This window comes from Stigmatopora argus, chromosome 14 (assembly GCF_051989625.1).
Source record: "Stigmatopora argus isolate UIUO_Sarg chromosome 14, RoL_Sarg_1.0, whole genome shotgun sequence".
In the NCBI taxonomy this organism is placed as follows: domain Eukaryota; kingdom Metazoa; phylum Chordata; class Actinopteri; order Syngnathiformes; family Syngnathidae; genus Stigmatopora; species Stigmatopora argus.
In genome coordinates this window covers 5,963,878-5,984,335 of record NC_135400.1, presented here as the reverse complement: position 1 = coordinate 5,984,335, position 20,458 = coordinate 5,963,878, and the positions used below count along the sequence as shown (strand labels likewise).

At 40.6% G+C, this 20,458-nt stretch overlaps 4 protein-coding genes across 5 annotated transcripts; 1 reads left to right on the top strand and 3 right to left on the bottom strand.

Moving 5' to 3' along the window:
• Window positions 1-179: 179 nt before the first annotated feature.
• Window positions 180-3,437, bottom strand: LOC144088580 (SUMO-conjugating enzyme UBC9-like). Of its 2 annotated transcripts, none has more exons than XM_077619082.1 (7): window positions 3,157-3,437; window positions 2,762-2,847; window positions 2,607-2,690; window positions 1,639-1,711; window positions 1,448-1,557; window positions 1,136-1,215; window positions 180-676 (listed from the first exon to the last, which is right to left on the bottom strand). In XM_077619082.1, the coding sequence occupies exons 2-7, from the start codon at window positions 2,825-2,827 to the stop codon at window positions 613-615; spliced, it is 477 nt and encodes a 158-aa protein (XP_077475208.1). In that variant the 5' UTR covers window positions 2,828-2,847; window positions 3,157-3,437; the 3' UTR covers window positions 180-612. The 2 variants fall into 2 exon arrangements, with proteins under 2 accessions (XP_077475208.1, XP_077475207.1); XM_077619081.1 differs by having other exon boundaries at window positions 3,030-3,436.
• Window positions 3,438-4,025: 588 nt separating this feature from the next.
• On the bottom strand, window positions 4,026-7,393 carry LOC144088579 (thiosulfate sulfurtransferase-like). Its single transcript, XM_077619080.1, has 2 exons — window positions 6,644-7,393; window positions 4,026-5,183 (listed from the first exon to the last, which is right to left on the bottom strand). The coding sequence occupies exons 1-2, from the start codon at window positions 7,230-7,232 to the stop codon at window positions 4,885-4,887; spliced, it is 888 nt and encodes a 295-aa protein (XP_077475206.1). The 5' UTR covers window positions 7,233-7,393; the 3' UTR covers window positions 4,026-4,884.
• A 1,164-nt stretch (window positions 7,394-8,557) lies between these two features.
• Window positions 8,558-11,124, bottom strand: LOC144089085 (3-mercaptopyruvate sulfurtransferase-like). The gene is made up of 2 exons (XM_077619952.1): window positions 10,492-11,124; window positions 8,558-9,734 (listed from the first exon to the last, which is right to left on the bottom strand). The coding sequence occupies exons 1-2, from the start codon at window positions 11,078-11,080 to the stop codon at window positions 9,436-9,438; spliced, it is 888 nt and encodes a 295-aa protein (XP_077476078.1). The 5' UTR covers window positions 11,081-11,124; the 3' UTR covers window positions 8,558-9,435.
• A 671-nt stretch (window positions 11,125-11,795) lies between these two features.
• On the top strand, window positions 11,796-20,373 carry LOC144089108 (uncharacterized). Its single transcript, XM_077619983.1, has 4 exons — window positions 11,796-11,904; window positions 14,062-14,524; window positions 14,601-14,996; window positions 15,838-20,373. The coding sequence occupies exons 2-4, from the start codon at window positions 14,081-14,083 to the stop codon at window positions 19,735-19,737; spliced, it is 4,740 nt and encodes a 1,579-aa protein (XP_077476109.1). The 5' UTR covers window positions 11,796-11,904; window positions 14,062-14,080; the 3' UTR covers window positions 19,738-20,373.
• Window positions 20,374-20,458: the final 85 nt, after the last annotated feature.

Below are 20,458 nucleotides of genomic sequence, written 5' to 3'. Positions count from 1 at the left end.
GGTGAAGAAAAAGGTGTTAATTTTCCTACAAATGTCACACACTTGACACCTGAGAACATTGCAACAGGTTTCACCTTTGGACCAAAATAAGAAAAATAATAATAATAATTTTCATAAAGATCATCACAGATGGATTTATGGATAAATACTTATGTACTAAGAAGAAAATACCATAGGCACTCTTTTAATCAAATTTATTTCACAATAATACAGAATTGATTGTTTTATTTTTTGTCATTACCACGCACAAATGTCAACTGGCTAAAACAATATAAAACATAACTTTCACAATTTTGTATTTATAATATGTACATGCGCTCATTTATCTCTTGGCAAAACTCTCCAGCCTTTTGCTTCATCCCCCAAAAATGTGTCGCGAGTATTTACAGAAAAAACAAAAGCGTTTGAATAAAGTAAAGCGGTGACCTCATTGCGGCTGGACCTGGCTTGCGTCCTTCTTACGAGCAACTCTTGCGTTTATACAAGTGCTGGGATTAGTTTTTACAAGCCACCTACAAAATGGCAAAACTGTACAGAAAAGTTGATCCATGCCGAAGTGGTCCTTCACCTTCTGCCCTGTAACTTCTGCTAAATCAGACGACTCTACCGGATTTATGTGGGTGCGAACTTCTTGGCCTGGGCCCTGACCCGTTTCTCGTAGTCCATTCGGTTCTGACTGGAATGCAAAAACAGTGGCTTTTAGTGCACGATATCACAATAAAGCACATTACTATTTGGTGAAAATGTATATAAAAAATTATCAAACTCACTTAAAAAAAAAATTGGCAATAAACTGACCTGTTACAAATTTTAAATCTATAGTAACATTGAGCATTTAAATAGTGCTGCAACCTAAAACCATACAGCACATGTGTCAAACCGATTCTGCAGTGGGTCCTGGTCTTTGTTCCAACCGATCCAGTGCCGACATTTTAACCAATCGGGTGTCTTCTAAAATAAGTAGCACCTGACTTTAATTAACTGATTACACTTGCAAAAGGTATCCTCTTGTTGAGTTGGAATGAAAACCTGCACCCACTGCGGCCCTTTGAGGACCGTTGACACCCCTGCCATACAGTGTAAATAATTTCAATTTCATTACAAAAAAATTGAGTAATACATTGTTTCAGCATACCAGTAAATTGTGTAAGCCTCTGCTTGCGCTGGGTCTTGAATGTTGGGTTCATTCAGCAGTTCCTGGATCCCCAAAAGAATCTGAAATCACAGTGTTTCAAAGTATACTTAAAGACTGGACATTTGAAATCCTTTTGCATCATTATCAATGCCTTCCATACTGCGCAGAGGGAAAAAAAACGAATTTCTGTCCTTGAAAAACCCGAAGTGAATAAAGCTTCTCATTTATTAGGATTTCCCCGAATCTAGAGAGTACCCACAAAATGTGACAAAACAGAAAATCTTAACTGAGGCGTATAATGAACAAGATAACCTGTTTGATAGTGATGGCGGGCCTCCAATCTTTGTCCTCCTCCAAGATAGACAGACAAACAGTGCCAGATGGGTAGACGTTTGGATGGAATATTGGTGGCTCAAACTTGCCTGATGGGTAATGGTTTAAAAAAACAGGGTTTAAGTCTGATTATTATGAACCCTTTTCCAATTTAGTTTCAAAGGACTCACATTTGGGTGGCGAGGATGGATAGTCGTCCTTGAAGAGCATCCTGAGTTTATACAGTCCTCCCTCCCAGAGGGTCTAACAATCAAAACGGTAAGAATTATTTTACATTGAAAACAGACAAAACACACCCCATAAAATGGCACAGACACGTTTTTACTTTAACTAACCCATCCTCTTAATGTTGGGGCAGATTAGCAATTGCCAATAGTGCTGAAATATTAATCGATTTCACATAGAAATCATGAATTTAGACGTCGCAATTTTGAAATGGCCAAGGCTACGATTTATTTCACCTGTGCCCACTTGACCCAAGATCTGGTATACTAAGAAATTTGTCAATTTTTCCTTGTTAAAATATCTTCTTTAAAAACAACCTGAAGGAAAGTAACATTTAACAGGTAGAAGTAACAGTCAAATAACAAACATTAAAGTTGTTAACTTCCAAAAGAGCGATGTCTGTTTTCTTAAGCAGGCCAAATCACTGATGCGTGAAGGGGTAGCCATGAAAAAGGAGGCAGGACACCCCTTTCTTTCTCAGAGGAATGCACAATCGGGGAGACCAGGCCCCCTACACCCCAGGGACGAGGGACGCGAGATGATGGACGGCTGACAGGACGGAAGAGGATGGGCCTTTCCTTTGTCCTCAAGTTGTATAACTGCACTTTCAGGAGACTTCAGCATTCTATCAAATCTCTGCTAGGACTAAGATTGGATACAATTGCTCCAAAGACAGAGGAATATTTGACTCCTCTGTCTTTGACAATAAATTATTTAGATTAGATTGTGTTGTATTTGGAGTCCTTTTTGAAAACGAATATGCATAGACTAAGAATTGCAGGGTCAAAAGGTGAATAAAAAAACAAAGTTCCTTTAAACCACAATAAATATAAATACATATAAGCAATTTCTTTTTTCCAATGCTATTTAGAGCACATAGATTAGGGTTGTGCGTGCAAACAGGCAAACTTACGCCCTTCTTTCCAGGAATGGCACATTCCCAGTTCATCAGATTCATGGTTCCATCTGGATTTTTGGTAGGCACAGCAACAAAACCCTGCAAGGAGTGAAAGCATTTGAAGGATTGTGGCAGATTGGAAATAACATGCAGTGGAAGCAACGACATACAAACGGGTGATCCTTTCTCCAGGCTTTTCGCTCCTGGGACAATCTGCTAAGCGCGATGCCAGACATTGCTGCTCATGAACCCCTCCCTGTGGTGGCGAAAAAAAAATAACTCATTCAATACTCAAATTAATCCCAAATGGATTGACATACTATTGAAATATGAATCATGATCAATGTAACTGCTACATCCAAAGCATAATTAGAATTAACTGGTCCACGACAATAGATGAATCCTGAATCGGATATTATTCCACACAAACCTCCTTACCAGTTCAAATTAAAATGAAGACTATCTTGAAACGAACCTCACAAATGATGTTCGTGTTAAACAAAAAAGGGAAGTTAACTGATTTGATGACCGTTCGGCTATGTTAGCGCGTCCGAAGAAAACCCACCCTTCGTCGTTGGAAAACACAAATAATGGCCAGCTAGGAGCGTTAGTGACCAAACTAAAAGAACGGCACGTTGCTGAACATTGCTTTAACAATCTAAAATCCAAGATATTGATATTATTTTATAAGCGCTTTTCGAATGCGCAAAGGAATGCCTTGTAACCCCGTCTCGCCAACTAGCATTCAGCTAAAAAGGACCCCAATTTGTTTATTTCAGGAGGACCTTCAGGCAATTCTATGGACAGCCAAGGGACCCCTGTCAGATCCGACGGCCATCTTTGTTGTGGCGCCGAATGCAACCGCGTATGTGAACACACTTCTTTTTTTATGCACGTTTGTCCATTCGTTTGTTATAATGTCACAGTCCCAATAGATTTTAGTCATATCGACTTAAATGTTCCAAACTCGTTTGCAGAAAAAAACAGGACACGAACAATAGTAATCAATCCCTTTATTAAAGTCATCAGGCTGATGCATCAATCAATTCTTTTTCAATAGTATGAATAATATGGGGAAGGGCCTGACGGATGAGTGGTTAGCGCGTCAGCCTCACAGCTCTGGGATCCTGGGTTCAAATCCAGGTCGGTCCAACTGTGTGGATTTTGCATGTTCTCCTCGGGCCTTTGGGGGTTTCCTCACGGTACTCTGGTTTCCTCCCACATTCCTAAAATATGCTTGGTAGGCTGACTGGACACTCTAAATTGACCGTAGGTATGGGTGTCAGTGTGCGTGGCTGCCCACCTCCTCGTGCCCTGGGATCGGCTAGCCACTGATTCAAGGTGTCCCCCACCTCTGGCCCGGAGTCAGCTGGGATAGGCTCCAGCACCACCCGCGACCCTAATGAGGATAAAGCGGTTTAGAAAATGAATGAATATGGGGAAGTGGGGGATTTTTTATTTTTATTTTTTGAAGACCAGCATGGTTCCAAGTCTGTTGTTACATTATTATACGCTAGAATAGACAGTAGTTATGTGGGAACATTGCGTTGTGCTGTCTGCTGCCTCTGTAAGTGTTGATAACACGTGTTGTGATGTTCCAGAGAGGGCATCAGATAAAGACAGCATTGAATGCTCAGTGGGAACATATTTTTAAAACACTATGGGGGTAGGGTACATTTCCTTTTGAACCAAGGTGTGGACAACTTGTTTGTCATATAGCTAGTAATAGGACGTTTGAAAAGGTTAAATAGGCTATTAAATCTAGGCTATGTAACACCAAAATCAGCAAACGGTCTTACTGTACTCTTTAGTAGAAATAGAGACCTGTAAAACTGAAAAAACAAAACAAAAAAACACTATGGTAACAGGACAGTGGTGATTCAACACAAATGTAAAGCCTCTAATCTACAATGCACTTAAAATCATGAAAATAAAATGCCAATGTACTCATTAAATATTTGTTGGAGTAGAAAACAGCAGAATTAGATATCAACATGTTTTTGTATGTTTGTTTTTATTCTATAACAAATGGCAGTTGTGCAATCAGGTTCATTCCAGCTATCTTAATAGAAAAAAGGAATGTTTACTTTGCTTGACTGATTAAAGAATAATAATGACAAATACCTTAAATTGTTTTTTAAAAATTCCTCTCAATATATTTTAAACATTTACCGTATGTTTGCGATCAATTATTTGCAAAAAGAGGCACTGTTGACCATCACACTGTTGAAAAAATAGATTCAACTAGCAAATGTTTAACTTGCTTGTAACATATTGCTTTCCATGTCAACTTTCACATCGTCTTTCTGTCTCCCTCTGAGATAATGTTCTCAGAAGATGCTCTATTAAACCACTCAGACCAGGAGCCGTCATAAAGGCACACATCCGGATGCCCAAGAAGGTGGGCAACCAGAATAGCAAAGCACGCTGTTACGCCACAAGAGCAGGTGGCCCACAGCGGCTGATCCAACTTGAATCCAGCTTCTCTGAACCGTCTGGACAGGTCCTCTTTTGCTAGCAACTTTCCAGAGGCTTGCAGGAAAGAAGTAAACGGCAAGTTGACTGCACCGGGGAAGTGGCCTGGCAGTGTGCCTATCACAAAAAAAAAATCATAAAATAAAGATTTCAGCATGTAAGGCAAAGTAAATGTATTTGCAATGTCTGATTAAGGAGATTTTCTTCAGGTGAAAATGAACAATGCAGATGAGGGTAACCAATTTTGGCTAATCGTCATCCATTTTCAACGCAACTTATTCTTGACAGGGTTGCAGGATTATAACTATAACTATAACAGCCGACTAGAGGCGTAAAATGGACTACACCCTAAACTGGTCGCCAATTAGTCATATACAAAATAGGCACAAAATAGTACCACTGCTCTATCAGGGATTTACTACTAGTACAGGGTTGGGCAAACTTTTCGGCCCGGGGGCCACATTGGTTTTAAAAAATTGACAGGCGGGCCGGGTCAGCACAAAATACGATACATATAAAAAACTGCATCCGTTAACAGTACATATGAAACATAAATAGAAAAAAGGACTAAAGTATGAACATACTCTTCACTCATCTGGGATTTATGGGGTGCTTTCTTGGTTTTCATCAGACTAAAGGTCTGTTCACACATATGTAGAGCCAAATAACACCAGAATCCTCTGTGCCATCATCTTCTGGATGTTTGGAAATTTGGCTGCACTTAATGAAGCCTAAAACTCAGAGACTTTCAGGGAGTTGAACTTGTCACATTGGAGATCAATCCGTTGCAACTGCAACTCCTGTGGAACCGTTTCCGGGTCTTGTGAGAAAGGACATGACACCAGCTGTCAATTTTTCCTAAATCACAAAACCGACGGCAGAATTGCTCATGCAGGTATCCAATGATTTCCTGTATTTTGACCGCATAAAATATATATATATAATAATTTGGACAACGTCGGCGGGCCGTATATGGCCCGCGGGCCGTAGTTTGCCCATGTCGGTACTAGTACTTCGTTTTTTGTAGGTTTCATTCATCCATTCATCTCCCGTACCATGCATCCTTGTAAGGGTTGCCAGAGCCTATCCCAGCTGACTATGGGCGAAAGGCAGACGAGAACCTAGACTGGTCGCCAGTCAGCATTATGGCACACCGAGAGACAAACGAACATTCGCACTCACAATCATATTGGCACCAATGGGAATTGAACCCGCACCTGCTATCAAGCGGTTCAGAAACTGAATGAATGAAAAAAAAAATGAAAAAAAAGGCCAGAACACTGCATACACTTTTTGGTTACTTTGTATATCATTGTAAATTAAATAAAATACAAAAAATAACTTAAGAAATTAAATAAAAGATTGTAACAACTTAAAAAAATGATGAATAAAGAGATGCATTTACAAAAAAATGTGTGGCCTGAGTACTTTGCAGTTTTTTTTTTACAAAAAATTATTGTGACCTTCCATCGCTTAAGCTCATACTATTTTTTGAATAAATGTCCATAATAGTAGTGACCACTGTCACCGAAAGAGTCATAATAAGAGTGGAACAAATTTATTGAGAAGCCTGCTACCTTCTATTGGCTCCGGTTCGATCCCTCTGTACCGTCCCGCAGGTCTGGTATCCACCACCTGGCACCTCTTGGTACCGATGTTCTCCAGAACCTCCTCATAAGTCTTGACCCACGCAGGGTTCGGGATCGCTTGAAAGTCTCTCCGCTCCGGCTTCACATGTTCCGATGTCACCGGGTGGCCTTGTTCCAACCAATTTTTCAAACCACCGTCCAGGACCGACACCGAGGTGTGACCAAACTGCCGGAACATCCACCAGACTCGGGGCGCGGTATACAAGCCAAACTCGTGCACGTCGTACACCACCACATGCGTGTCGTTGCCGATGCCCAGGTCGCCCACGAAGCGTGAAAAGTGGCTGCTTGTGGGAAGTGTGAAGCAGTAAGGAGAGCTCTTATCACTGCACTCATCGAGGTCGAAGAACAATGAGCCCGGAATGTGTTTCTCTGCAAATTCTTTTCCCGCGTCCCGTTTCGTTAGCGGGAGATGCCACGATGCGTCCAGGACTCGTATCTTGGAACCGATAAGTCCGTTTTTGATTGCGTCCGCTAGCCACTGGGCTGAGACCACGGCTTGAAGTTGCGCTTCCATGATTTGGGGTCAACACTCGAAGGGATTTTTCGTTGGAATGTTGCGTGAGGCGGGGCTACCAGCTGATAAAATTTCAGAGGCAGCATGATCATGCTCTAAAAATGAATGAATTGAATGCTTTTGTTGCCATTATACAAGTAGTATAATGATCTTTAAAGCTTCACCACAATGTGCACAAATAACGACAAACAGACAAATAAATTATCAGTAAGTAATGAATAAATAAGCAGTCAACAACATAAATAAGTTGGGAAGTTCACAATTAACAACAATAAACAAACAAACAGATAAATCATCAATAAATAAATAATATAATAAATAAAGTAATACAAGGGCGGCCCGGCGGATGAGTGGTTAGCGCGTCGGCCTCACAGTGGGGGTCCTGGGTTCAAATCTGGGTCGGTCCACCTCTGTGGTGTTTGTATGTTCTCCCCGGGCCTGTGTGGGTTTTCTCTGGGTACTCAGGTTTCTTCCCACATTCCATACAATACAGCAAGGGTGTCAGACTCGGGTTGGTTCGCGGGCCGCTTTAACGTCAACTTGATTTCACGTGGGCCGGACCATTTTAGATATAATATTTAGATTTTTTTAAAATAAATGGATTAAAAGAACTGGATTAAAATCCCTGAATATTCATTTTTTTATAGATCTAAAAAAAAATTTATTTTAGCTTTTTTAAATATATTTTTAGATTTTACAAAATGACTTTTGAACTAAAAACACAGAAAAAAAATGATTAAAAAATTACAATTATTGATTTAAAAGGGGGAAAATCAGGAAATTTAATATACATCTATACTCTTCATTTTAATTTGATCCTAAAACAGAAAGTCGGCACTCATGATTTACTTTCCCGGCCACACAAAATGATGCAATGGGCCAGATTTGGCCCCCGGGCCACCACTTTGACACATGTGCAATACAGGGTGCCCCCAGCCTCTGGCCTGACGTCCGCTGGGATAGGCTCCAGCACCCCTGCGACCCTAGTGAGGAAAAAGCGGTTCAGAAAATGAGATGAGATGCATTGTATTTTTCAATTGAATTTTTTTCCCCCATTGCTTTTTACTGTAGTTGTTAGCTCGGTTACTGTCAGCCCAGGTACTATAAGTATATAGTATTAAGTATATGTATTGTGGTTCTTTTTTGTAAACAGATACATTAAAAGCATTCACTAACGGATCCACGGCCAAATTTTAGTTGTATATTTCAGTTTAAATATATCTTCGCCATTGCTTTTGTAAATTTTTTTTAGCTCGGTTACTGTCAGTCCAGATATACTATGTATATTAGTATTCACTACTAAAAAAGACGAGAGAAAAAACTCCTTGTTTTGCACAACAGAAAAATCAAATTTAATCAATTACAATAATTTGCACTTTAGGCTCCAGTAAAGAAAACCGTAATATTTTATATTCTAATGTAACAATAAGAAAGACCCATGGGCGTGACAAAGTTTAAATGATTAATTTAAATTATTAAATAAGCAAAATGTTTGGGAAAGGACCACTCATGATCAAAAAGTGCATGTTTTGGAAACTCCAATGAAGTTCGTATAAAAAAATTATCACTTAAACATGACTTTATATGGTGTGTCATTGCATATATCTGTAGGCTATTGCAACGTTCAATCATTAACTACTGGAGCAAACACTGAAATGGTTGAACACTGCTACAAAGCTCTATAGCAATTTAAAATGTGCAAATTAGTTACCTGCAGACTAGTATTGCACCGATACTTAACCTGGTATCGGTATTGATACGGTAAGAAAATTGACATCATAAGTAGGGGGGAGGAATAATAATTAATTTGTGATTCTGTCTGTAAAATATGTACTTATGGAGATCTAGTTTCCAATAGCTGATGATTACGTTAGAAGTCATTTGCGTGGCGATTACCACTACTATACGTCTAATCTATTTGAAATGGGAGAGTGGCAACGATCAGTAACTGCCAACCTCCCCACTTCAAATGGATTGGACGCCTAGAGCCGTCACTGGCAGACAATGAAGTAAGTCATCATATCAATTACATTTCTGTCAGGTCACTATACAGTTCTTAGTAGCGAAAGAAAAATGGTTTATATTTTTTCCCAAAAAACATCAGTATCGGACGATAACACTGGTTGAGTCAAGAAATGGTGTTGGTGCAACACTGCAATTCAGCTGAGATAAACATTGATTTCAGAGCTATTACTGGCTTCTTTCAAACCTTCTTTCCCACTCCCTCTGAGATGACATTCTCAGGAGATGCTCTTTTAAACCACTCAGCCCACGAGCCGTCATAAACGCACACCCCGGGGTGCTGGAGCAAGTGAGCAGCCAAAACGACAAGACACGCCGTGACGCCAGAACCGCACGTAACCCACAGCGGCTGGTCCAATTTCACCCCAGCTTCCTTGAACAGGCTGGACAAGTCCTCATTGCACCGATACTTTCCGGATGCTTCCAGGAAGGAAGTGAATGGCATGTTGATCGCACCAGGAAAATGGCCTGGTAACGTGTCTGTTAAAAAACATCAAATGTAGGGTAAAGATTAAACAGTGTTAGCAGTGAGTGTTTTTGTAGGAATGTCAAAGTTATCAAAAAGTATTAATACTGAAATGAGGAATCCTGATATGATCATCTATTTAATTGCAAATTATTGGATTGGATAACTTTATTCATCCCGTATTCGGGAAATTTCGTTGTCACAGTAGCAAGAGGGTGAGGATGCAGGAATAGGAAAGGCATTTTAGACATAAATAGATAGGTAATAAGTAAGTTAATAAATAAATACATGAATAAATATATAAATAAATAAGTGTGTTGCTTAGCACATATATACATACATACACATAAATATACATGCATGCATACGGTATTGAGACCCATATTGTTCTAATTAAGGATTTGCTTAATTTGTTAATTTTTTTTTCCAGCTGGGATCGGCTCCAGCACCCCCCGCGACCCTAATGAGGATAAAGCGGTTCAGAAAATTAGATTAGATGAGAATAATTACATTTATATATTAGGAGTGTATATACTGTGGCTCTTTGCCTCATTTCATGTTTGTCTTATTTTTATTCTTACTTAAAACACTCAAATTCATCAAGGCACATTAAAAAAATAATAAATTATATTTCAAAAATAACTTGGCTGATCAGATTTTTTTCTAATGCAGCTTCTGTCATAAGGTTTGGTTGGCTCTTTGACTCTCACAGTTTAAAATTTTGGTCTCTTTGTGTCTAAATTGTTCGCCACCTCGGGTGTAGTGCCTCACCCTCTCTGGGCTCCGGTTCGATCCCCCTGTACCTCCCCGCAGACCTGGCGTCCACCACCTGAATCTTCTTGGTGCTGATGTTGTCCAACACGTCTTCATAAGTCTTCACCCACGCAAGGTTTGGACTTGCCTGGTAGTCTCTTCGCTCCGGTTTTACTTGTTCTGACGTCGTCGGGCGTCCTTCGGCCAACCAGTTCTTCATGCCCCCGTCCAAAACCGACACCGAATTGTGTCCGAACAGTCGGAACATCCACCAGACGCGGGGGGCGCTGTACGAGCCGAAGCCGTTCGTGTCGTACACGACCACGTGCGTGTCATTGCCGATGCCTAGGTCACCCACGTACCGTGAAAAGTGACTGCTTTGGGGCAACATGTGGCCGTAAGGTGAACTCTGGTCGCTGCACTCGTCTATGTCGAAGAACAAGGACCCCGGGATATGCTTCTCCGAAAACTCCGCTTTGGGGTCCCGCTTAGTTATCGGGAGGTACCATGAAGAGTCCAGAACCCGAATCTTGGAGCCAACGAGGCCGTTTCTTATTGCGTCCGCTAGCCACTGAGCTGAGACCACAGTGCGAGTCAATGCCGCCATGATGGTACTGACAGTAGTGTTTCTTAGATCCGACAGTAGAGGGCGCTGGAGAAAACCTAATGAAATTATCAACACTTAACAATGTAAGGTTTCATCAGCACACACTTGAGAGATCTCATCTCATTTTCTGAACCGCTTTATCCCCACTGGGGCCGCGGGGGGTGCTTTAGCCTATTCCAGCTGACTTCGGGCCAGAGGCGGGGGACACCCTGAATTGGTTGCCAGCCAATCGCAGGGCACAAGGAGACAAACAACCATTAAGCTCACACTCATAACCAGGGCAATTTAGAGTGTCCAATCAGCCTACCATGCATATTTTTGGGGGGAATGTGGGCGGAAACCGGAGTACCCGGAGGAAACCCACACAGGCCCGGGGAGAACATGCAAACTCCACACAGGTGGACCAACCTGGATTTGAACCCAGGACCCCAGAGCTGTGAGGTCGACTCGCTAACAACTCATCCACTGGGCCGCATTAAAAAAAATGAAGTAATATACTCCTATTTATAATTTTTGCCTCATAGAAAAAAGCAAATTCAGCAGAAATTCTAGGTGAAACACATGTTGTGTAATTAAGGACATTTTTTACAGTATATCGGGCTTTTGATTTACGAAATATGGAAAGAGGAAGCTTAAAGAAGAAGAAGAAAAGTGAGGCAGTAAGATGGTGATGAGAGGGGGGGGGGGGTTGTCGTGGGGGAAAAGAATTTAAATTGCTTAATAGGAGTCACTGCATTCCCATTAGAGACAAACCCAGATTTCCTCCATTGACTGTTCTTCTATCATTCTGACTGGCCCGATCTGGGAGAAATTTCGACATTGAGGTGAGCAGCTCTTCATGTTTGCTAAATTATTCATTTATCTTGATGAGTTATGTGTTTGTAATTGTTTCTCATCTTTACTTAAATTGTCATGAGAAGAAAATATTTATGCGCTAAACATTTTGTTTTCACCTCAAACAATAACATTTTAGTCCTTGGGCAATTTTTGTGATTAATACAATTTTTTTTTAATATTTTTAACATCACGATTAATCATGATCCTTTTCAATCATTTATCACAATTAAATTGTGTACTGTTTTACTTAGTTTTTTTTGTGACGCACATTTTCCAATGACATTAGTGTAAATATATCTCCTAAAAGTTAATAAATTGTTAGTATTAACTATATATAGTTATTATTAAATAAAGTGTAGAAACGTATATCTCCAGGATTTTTTTAAACAGCTAGTATATTTATGACTGGGATATTCTCTGTCCTAAAGCTGGGACTCAAATAATTTTGGAAAATAATAATATTTTGAAATTGAAGAAATTTCTGATATCAAACAATTGAAGCAACAATCTGATATAATAAAATAAATAACGCTCTTTCATTCGCTGCTCGCGCTCCCAATTCAAATGGTTTGGACGTCTTGTGCTGTCGATGGCAGATAATGATTTAAGAGTCGTCTGACCAAGTCATGATAACAATGACTTTACATTCAAGTGATTATTCAGTAATTTGTAATCTATATATGTATATACATATAAAAATATATAATATATACATTATATCAGCTGACACCACACAGCCAGGTGTCAGATTTGGTATTTGGGGCAAAAAAAAAAGGTACGAGACTGAGTAAAGACTTTGGTGTCTTGAAAGGGGATTTTTGGCAAATCCTTGTTCACATGCTTCCTCGATGTTGTCGCAATTTCTGAGTTGAGAAGTTTGTGAGTGGAAAAGAGGTAGTGAAAATGAAAGTTTTCTTAGAGTTTAACCTCCAAGAAGAAGTTGGGGTACACCATAGTCTAGACACCTTGGGTACAGGGAGCCACAAATTGTTAAAAAACTGGTAACACCAATGGGCAAACAGCAAATCTTCAGAAGCAATAATTTTTTTTTATTACCACAGTTTCTTCTACTGATCTAGTTATTGATGTATTGAAGTCACAAGTATCATCATTCTCAGAATGTTCTGAGAAAAGCATATCGCCTGCATTGTCTGAATGATCAGAACTCGTGGTTTAATCAGAAGAAATCCAATTAATAAACACCACCAACAATGTAAAGTTCAACTATTTGCATGGAAGTCGGTGAGCTTTATAACCAATTTTTTTTACTCTAAGAATTACATAAATTGGATAAGGTACAGACTGACTAAGATTTTCAATTAGGCTGTCTTGTGATAGTAACGTGAGGACAGATTAGAAACAGCAAGACCAAGGTCATATAGAATATCACCACACATAGATTGAAGGCAAATAGAAGCCCCTTAAAAATGTTTTTGAATAAACAGAATCACATTGTAGGACAAAAATAATTAGAATATGAGATAAAGGTTTCTTCATGTTTCTTCAAAATGACATTCAGACTTTGATTTTTTTTATTGTTCAATTCAAAAGATACACAGTTCCACATTCTGGGACATAAAAATAATTGGAATATGAGATAAATGTTTCTTCATGTTTCTTCAAAATCACATTCAGACTTTGATTTTTTTTATTGGTTTTGAAAAGTCATCGGGAATATGGTAACAAATTATGACAAAATTGTATTTGTTGTTATTATTCACAATTTTCTTTGGTGGTGTTGGATAAGCATTTTCTAAAGTAAAAGGATGGATCCAAGATGGCGGCGCGCACGGACGCAGTGGCTCTATGCTCTCCAGTTTGGTGTCGTTCGTTAGGATCTTTGTTGTTCTGTCTAATCACCCTCTGCTACTGTCACAATGAAATTTCCCGAATACGGGATGAATAAAGTTATCCAATCCAATCCAATCCAATCCAATTACTCTCGGAAGGAGATGCGATATATCCGAATTCACTACCAATTTCGTCATACGCAGTTTCTGGGTATGATGACAATTAGGCTTTTTCTCGAGTCAATGATGATGACAAAGCCTAACACAGGGGTCTAATTAGCATTATTCATTGTCACATAATTATTTCGTTTACATTTTTTGTCCTAAATCAACGTGTGCACACTTTCTCCCCAGCTTCCTAAACGTCAAAAGAATGTCTCTTCTCGACTACCCTGTTCCAGAGTTGGATGTGACCTTGCAGGAGGTTTGTCGTGTTTTACAGCTCACTTTGAGTCCTGATCAGTATGCCGACTTCAAAAGCACACTGGAGAAGCAGAAGCCCCTTCTTGAAGTGACCCACCAAAAGTTAGCATCTAATGCTGTAGGCCAAGAGAACTGGGTAACTGAGCAGTTCAAGCAAAGTCTGCTATCTTGTGCGGACCCCCTGTCAACCGCCACAGCCCTCCCAGTTGTTCTTCTACCATCCAAATCAGAGGGATGCACCCAATTAACGAGAGCAGCTTCTTTGCTTTGGGCAGCAGCAACGTTGTACAGCGAGCCAAAGATGCTGGAAGGGGATGTGCCAATGGAACAAACTCAACAATCAGAAGTCTTTGCGGCCACGCGAATTCCTGGCAAGAGTCGAGATGAAATTAAGGTACAGAAAAATCTGAATATGTCCAAAGTGTGGAGTTTTTTAATCCTTAGTCAAACTATAATTTTCCCTTCCCAAGGTCTACCCGGAAAGTATTCACGCTATTATCACTTGTGTTGGCGGAGTCTTCCCGGTTGACATACTACAGCGTTCTAGCACTGGTGGGCCATTATTTGCTCGATCCTTTACTGATATCCGCAAGCAGCTGGCAAAAGTGGTGAATCAGGCCAGCACAGAAGAGCAGAATAGCGCTTTGGGTATTTGTAGCCTCTCTGCTTTGGAGCGCAAGGCCTGGGCTGACATCAGGGAAGAGATCATGGAGAAAGGAGGAGTTTCTGCAGCATCGCTGGAAATTATGGAGAGTGCTGTCCTGGCATTAAGTCTGGAGGACTGCAGCGCACCTTCTGAATTGGCTGACATCCTCAATGTAGTGAGGTTGGGAGAAGATGGTCCCGGTTTAAGATATTATGACAAGGTAGGACTGGTTACAGAATTCACTTAGAAATGTTATATAGAAATTCTATAATTAATGTATTCTTAATTTTAATGATATAAGGCAAGGGTTTCAGACTCGGGTTGGTTCGCGGGCCGCTTTAACGTCAACTTGATTTCACGTGGGCCAGACCATTTTAGATATAATATTTAGATTTTTTTTAAATAAATGGATTAAAAGAACTGGATTAAAAGCCCTGAATATTCAGTTTTTTTATAGATCTTAAACAATGTTTATTTTAGCTTTTTATATATTTTTTTAGATTTTACAAAATGATTTTTGAACTAAAAACACGGAAACAAAATGATTAAAAAATTACAATTATTGATTTAAAAGGGGGAAAATCAGGGAATTTAATATACATGTATACTCTTCATTTTAATTTGATCCTAAAACAAAGTCGGCACTGATGATTTACTTTCCCGGGCCACACAAAATGATGCGGCGGGCCAGATTTGGGCCCCGGGCCGCCACTTTGACACATGTGGTATAACACTATAGTACATCCAGTTTTGAAAAAAAATTATGGTGAACCATTTCCTTTTAAATATTACAAATAGCCTTAAAGCGTAAATATTGAATGAAACAATTGGTTCTATTTAACTGTGAAGAAAAAAAATAAGATTGAAAATTTAACATTTACTAATCTCAGGGTACATTAGGACAGGAACAGCAAACATGCTTTTAACTTTAAAAGCCAAGTTGCCAAATTGCGAGGTGTCATTACCATCATGTTAAAGTGGTGCAAATTGTTATCAGAAATGTCCTGCAAATTCATTCGCATAGCAAGTACACTGACAAGGTTTCTCTTTCTTTTCGGCAGGTGGTGAATATGGTGGTGTTCAAAGACGCCACTGCCGGGATTGTCTTTGAGCACTGTGCTGTGGATGGGATGGTAGCTGGCCTTGTAACTGAGCATGTTTACCAATTGGCAGAGAAAGCTAATTTAAGCCTTGTGCACGGCAATGAAGTCAATGGGGCTGCCAATGTGGACAACATCAATCCTACAGACCCAACAGCCTTGATATTTACGTTTCACGGCAAGCATAACACCAAAACATGCCCAGGTTTAAAATCCAAAAATCCACTTCTCACTTTTGATGTTTCTTCCTATCCTGATGTATTCTCAACTTTGAGAAGCCAAAGAGGTCTTTATGATGCTTGGATAAACTTCTCTTTACAACTTTCCCTGATGCAGACTCTTGGGGAATGTGCCGCTACTCACGTGCTCGTCACGCCTACGCATATGCGCCACTTTAAACATGGCCGCTGCGATCCCACCTACTCGGTCAGCACGAAGTCTCGGAACTTAATAGGTGTTTTGGCATCAAGTATTCAGCCAGATGAAACAATCCAATACACAGATGCCCTTTTAAATTTATTCCATCTTGCATATTTAGAACATAAGACACTCATAAAAAACACCAAAAGTGGACATGGTGTAGGTCCCCATTTAGCTGTTCTTCGCCGAGCTTTACCAAAAGGCAATCCATTGAAAAGGTTCCTGGATCCCTTTGGATGTCCTTCTGTGTACCTCACCGGTACTGACCTGATGGAAGGAGTGGAGTGTGGTGTTGGAAATGCTTATGCCCAAGACCAGCTTGCTGTAACCTACCTTGGGAAAAATGGGAAACTTCGAGTTGTGCTTAATGCAAAAGGCAGCTTTGCTCTGATGTTAGACAAGCTTCAGGAAAGCCTGAAGATCAATTTGAAGTTAGTGATGCTATTGGCACTCAGATATGCAATTGTACATCAAATGGGAGCTCTGGAGTGTCTCCTCAAACAAACTCAAACAAATGACATGAATGGCGACTTAATTCACTTCCCGATGGGCAGTGAGAGTAGCATAACGACAAATGATTCAACCACAGATGAGAGTGCCGACTATACTTTGGTGATACATGGTGGTGCTGGAGAGGGAATGATGCTGAACACACAAGTGATGAATGTAATTGAGTTTGCAATGAAAACAGCGTTAACCCTGGGAGCGCAAGTGCTTAGAGGTGGCGGCAAAAGTTTAGATGCAGTTCAAAGTTCAGTTCAAGCAATGGAAGATTGCTTTCTTTTCAATGCGGGTAAAGGCTCAGTATTCAACAAAGAGGGCAAAAATGAATTGGAGGCCACCATTGTAGATGGAAATCAATTGAGGTCCGGAGCTGTTGCCTGTTTGAAAAGTGTAAAGAACCCAATCAAAGCAGCTCGAAGTGTCATGGAAAAAAGCTCACATTCTTTAATTGTGGGAGATGGCGCTGAGGAATTCCTAGAAGGATTGAAAGAGGAGGCAAAACCTGTCAAACCCGACTATTTCTACACTGATCTCCGACATAAAGAGTTAGCTGTGAAGCTCAGTGGTGGAAATCATCCAAAAAACAATCATCCTCAAACAGTTGGCGCCGTGGCATTGGATTGTCATCATGGGTTGGCCGCTGCGTCATCCACTGGTGGGTTAGTGGGGAAGTTGAAAGGCCGAGTTGGTGATACAGCAGTAGTCGGAGCAGGAATTTATGCTGATGACATTCTCGCTATTAGCTGCTCTGGAGATGGAGATGTGTTCTTAAGACATACAGTTGCACAAAAAATTGCCAGCCTATATCATCACAAAGGCTATAATCTGAGGACGGCATGTAAAGAGGTGATGGCAGAAAATCTGAAAGATGTGTGTGCGGGAGTCATTGCAGTTGACTCGAAAGGAGATTCTGTTATTGAAACAAACGCTGGTGTTATGTTTGTGGCCTCGATGAGAGGAGGAATATCAAGAGTGGAGGTGCTTCGACCCCTAAAGAATGCTTCCAATGTGATCTGGGAAACAGATGAACTGGTTGCATACTTGAATCCCAATCCTTGGACTCCTGGATCAACTATTTTGACCAGAAAAACACTAAGTGGGGCCACCAGCATCTTCCATTTGGCTGAACCTGATTATTTGTGTCTGCTGCAGGAAGCAAAATCCATTTCAAGTATTTTATGTGAGAAACTGGGAGTGCAACGTTGTGCTTTGGTTTCCTATCCTAACGCCAATCAATCAGCGCAGATTGGACTACTACCACTTCATGGCGTATGGGAAAAGTGGCAACCCCATCTTGCCCAGCAGGAGGAATTTCACTCTTTCAACCCAGGATACTGTACCTCTAAACATGGCCCACGTTGGGATGATGAAGCATTGAACAAGGTGCGAGATCAAATTAGGAACGGGTTACCAACGACCAATGCACCCTCAAGTTTTGAATTTCTGGGGTCTCACTCTGATAATAACTTGTTCAGTCGGATTGTACGGGGAGAGGAGAAACACTGGAGGATATGGGATGACAGTCAACATGTTGCCTTTCTTACACCGTATCCAAATACTCCTGGAATAACAGTTGTGGTGCCACGCAAACCACTGCCCAGTGACATCTTGAAACTGGAAGAAACTGAGTACAAAGCTTTGATCTTGGCAACTTATAAAGTTGCCCAACTGCTAGAGGAGTGTATGAGAGCTCAAGGTGTTGCATTAATCTTTGAGGGCTTTGAGATCAACTATGCTCATACTAAACTAATACCCCTGCTAACGTCCCCGCAAGGCCCTAAAATTGCTAGGCCACGGGCAGAATTCTTCCTTAAATACCCTGGATATGTGTCCTCACTTGATGGTCCAGCAGCTGACCCAGATGACCTCAAAGCATTTTATTCCAAAATCACTCAGTGCCAGCCTCCACAATCATGGGAAGACCCCAAGTCCCACTCCATACTCGCTATCACAAGTGAGTGGTATCGCAACCTGTTCCAGATACAGAACACTCTTTTCCACAGCACGGTGGAATATTTTAGCAATTGCTGTCATTACTCCTATGCATTGACACCTCTCACAACAGACACCATCTCCTCTCCAATGGGTCTGGGGTCTGATTCAGAGCCAGTTTCTGTTCAACTTTTGGGTCAAGACATCTACCTTGCCGACTCTATGCAATTTGTGCTTGAATATTTCCTCCGTTTCCAGGATAACCTTCAGGGTACCTATTATATATCTCCTAGCTTTCGGGGAGAAGATCCTGATGCCACACACTTGAACCAATTCTACCATGTGGAGTGTGAATTGTTGGGTGACATGGACCGTGCCATTTCTATAGCTGAGGGATATTTATCTCATCTCACTAGGTCCATGTTGAAGAGACACTCTGATATAATTCTCAACACTGCTGGGTCCCTAACACATACCAAACTCATGCTGAGTAAGTTGGATGGAAAAAAAACACTACCGCGAGTCTCTCTAGACCAAGCTATTCCAATGATGCCTTCAGCAGATTGCGTGGAGTGGGTACAAGATGGTCAACCCCAGTTTGGAAGAAAGCTTACACGCAAAGGTGAGCGTGTCTTGATAGAAAAATACGGCGGTGTCGTTTGGCTGACTGAGATGGACCATCTAGCGGTACCCTTCTACCAGGCGTACGTGGAGGGCAGTGGGCGGTGCAAAGCCAAGGCTGCAGACCTTCTGCTAGGCCTGGGAGAAACTGTGGGTCTGGGTGAACGTCATTCCACCCCTGCTTTGGTACAGGAGGCTCTCAGACACCATGCGGTTCCAGAGCAGACCTACAAGTGGTACACTGATATGCGTGAGGTGAAACCACTTCTTACGAGTGGGTGGGGAATGGGGACAGAGCGATACTTGTGTTGGCTGCTTCAGCACAATGATGTAAGAGATATCCAGATTATTCCAAGACTCAAAGGAACTAAGTATATGCCATGATCATTGTTACTATGACCAGACATTCCTTTCTCAATATAATATACAGCATGAACTGGAATTCAAATCACGACCCAATGTTGCAAATTTTGGAATTTCCTACATTTTGGGACATATTTCTTTCCAAATCTGTTTATTATGTTTCAATGGCAACAAAAAATGAAACCCTTGATGTCTTCAGGTTTTGCGCAAAAAGTATTAATTTGTACATTATTAGTCATCAGGTTTTTAAAAACAAATGTTTTTATCAATTGATTTGTCTCCTATTCTGCATTAATAATTGACAAGGAGTGTGCTAATGGATGTGATATAACTGATGTTGCAAAGTTGACAAAGTATTTAATAACAGCATTTTCAGGATACAGTGTAAAGATTAATATACATGGAAGAAGTAGAGTTTTTGTTTGTCTTGCTCAATTGTTTTTTTCTTTCTTTCATGAAGTGCTTGAATTTGAGTTGTCTTTGAGCACTGTGCTGTAATCCTCAGGCGCCTGGGTGACCTAACAACAACAACAACAGCAGCACATCTTTAGAAAAGCAACAATCTCACCAAATGATTACTAACAACAACACATTTTTCTTCTGTCTGCTATTTTTTTTTTGAAAAACCACAATAAAAAAAAACAATCTTTTAACTTACTTTTTTGTCGTTTGTACGCTGGTATTATACAGAATCAAACCCAGACACCTTGTATTGTGTGGCGGAGATGTTAACCAAACACAA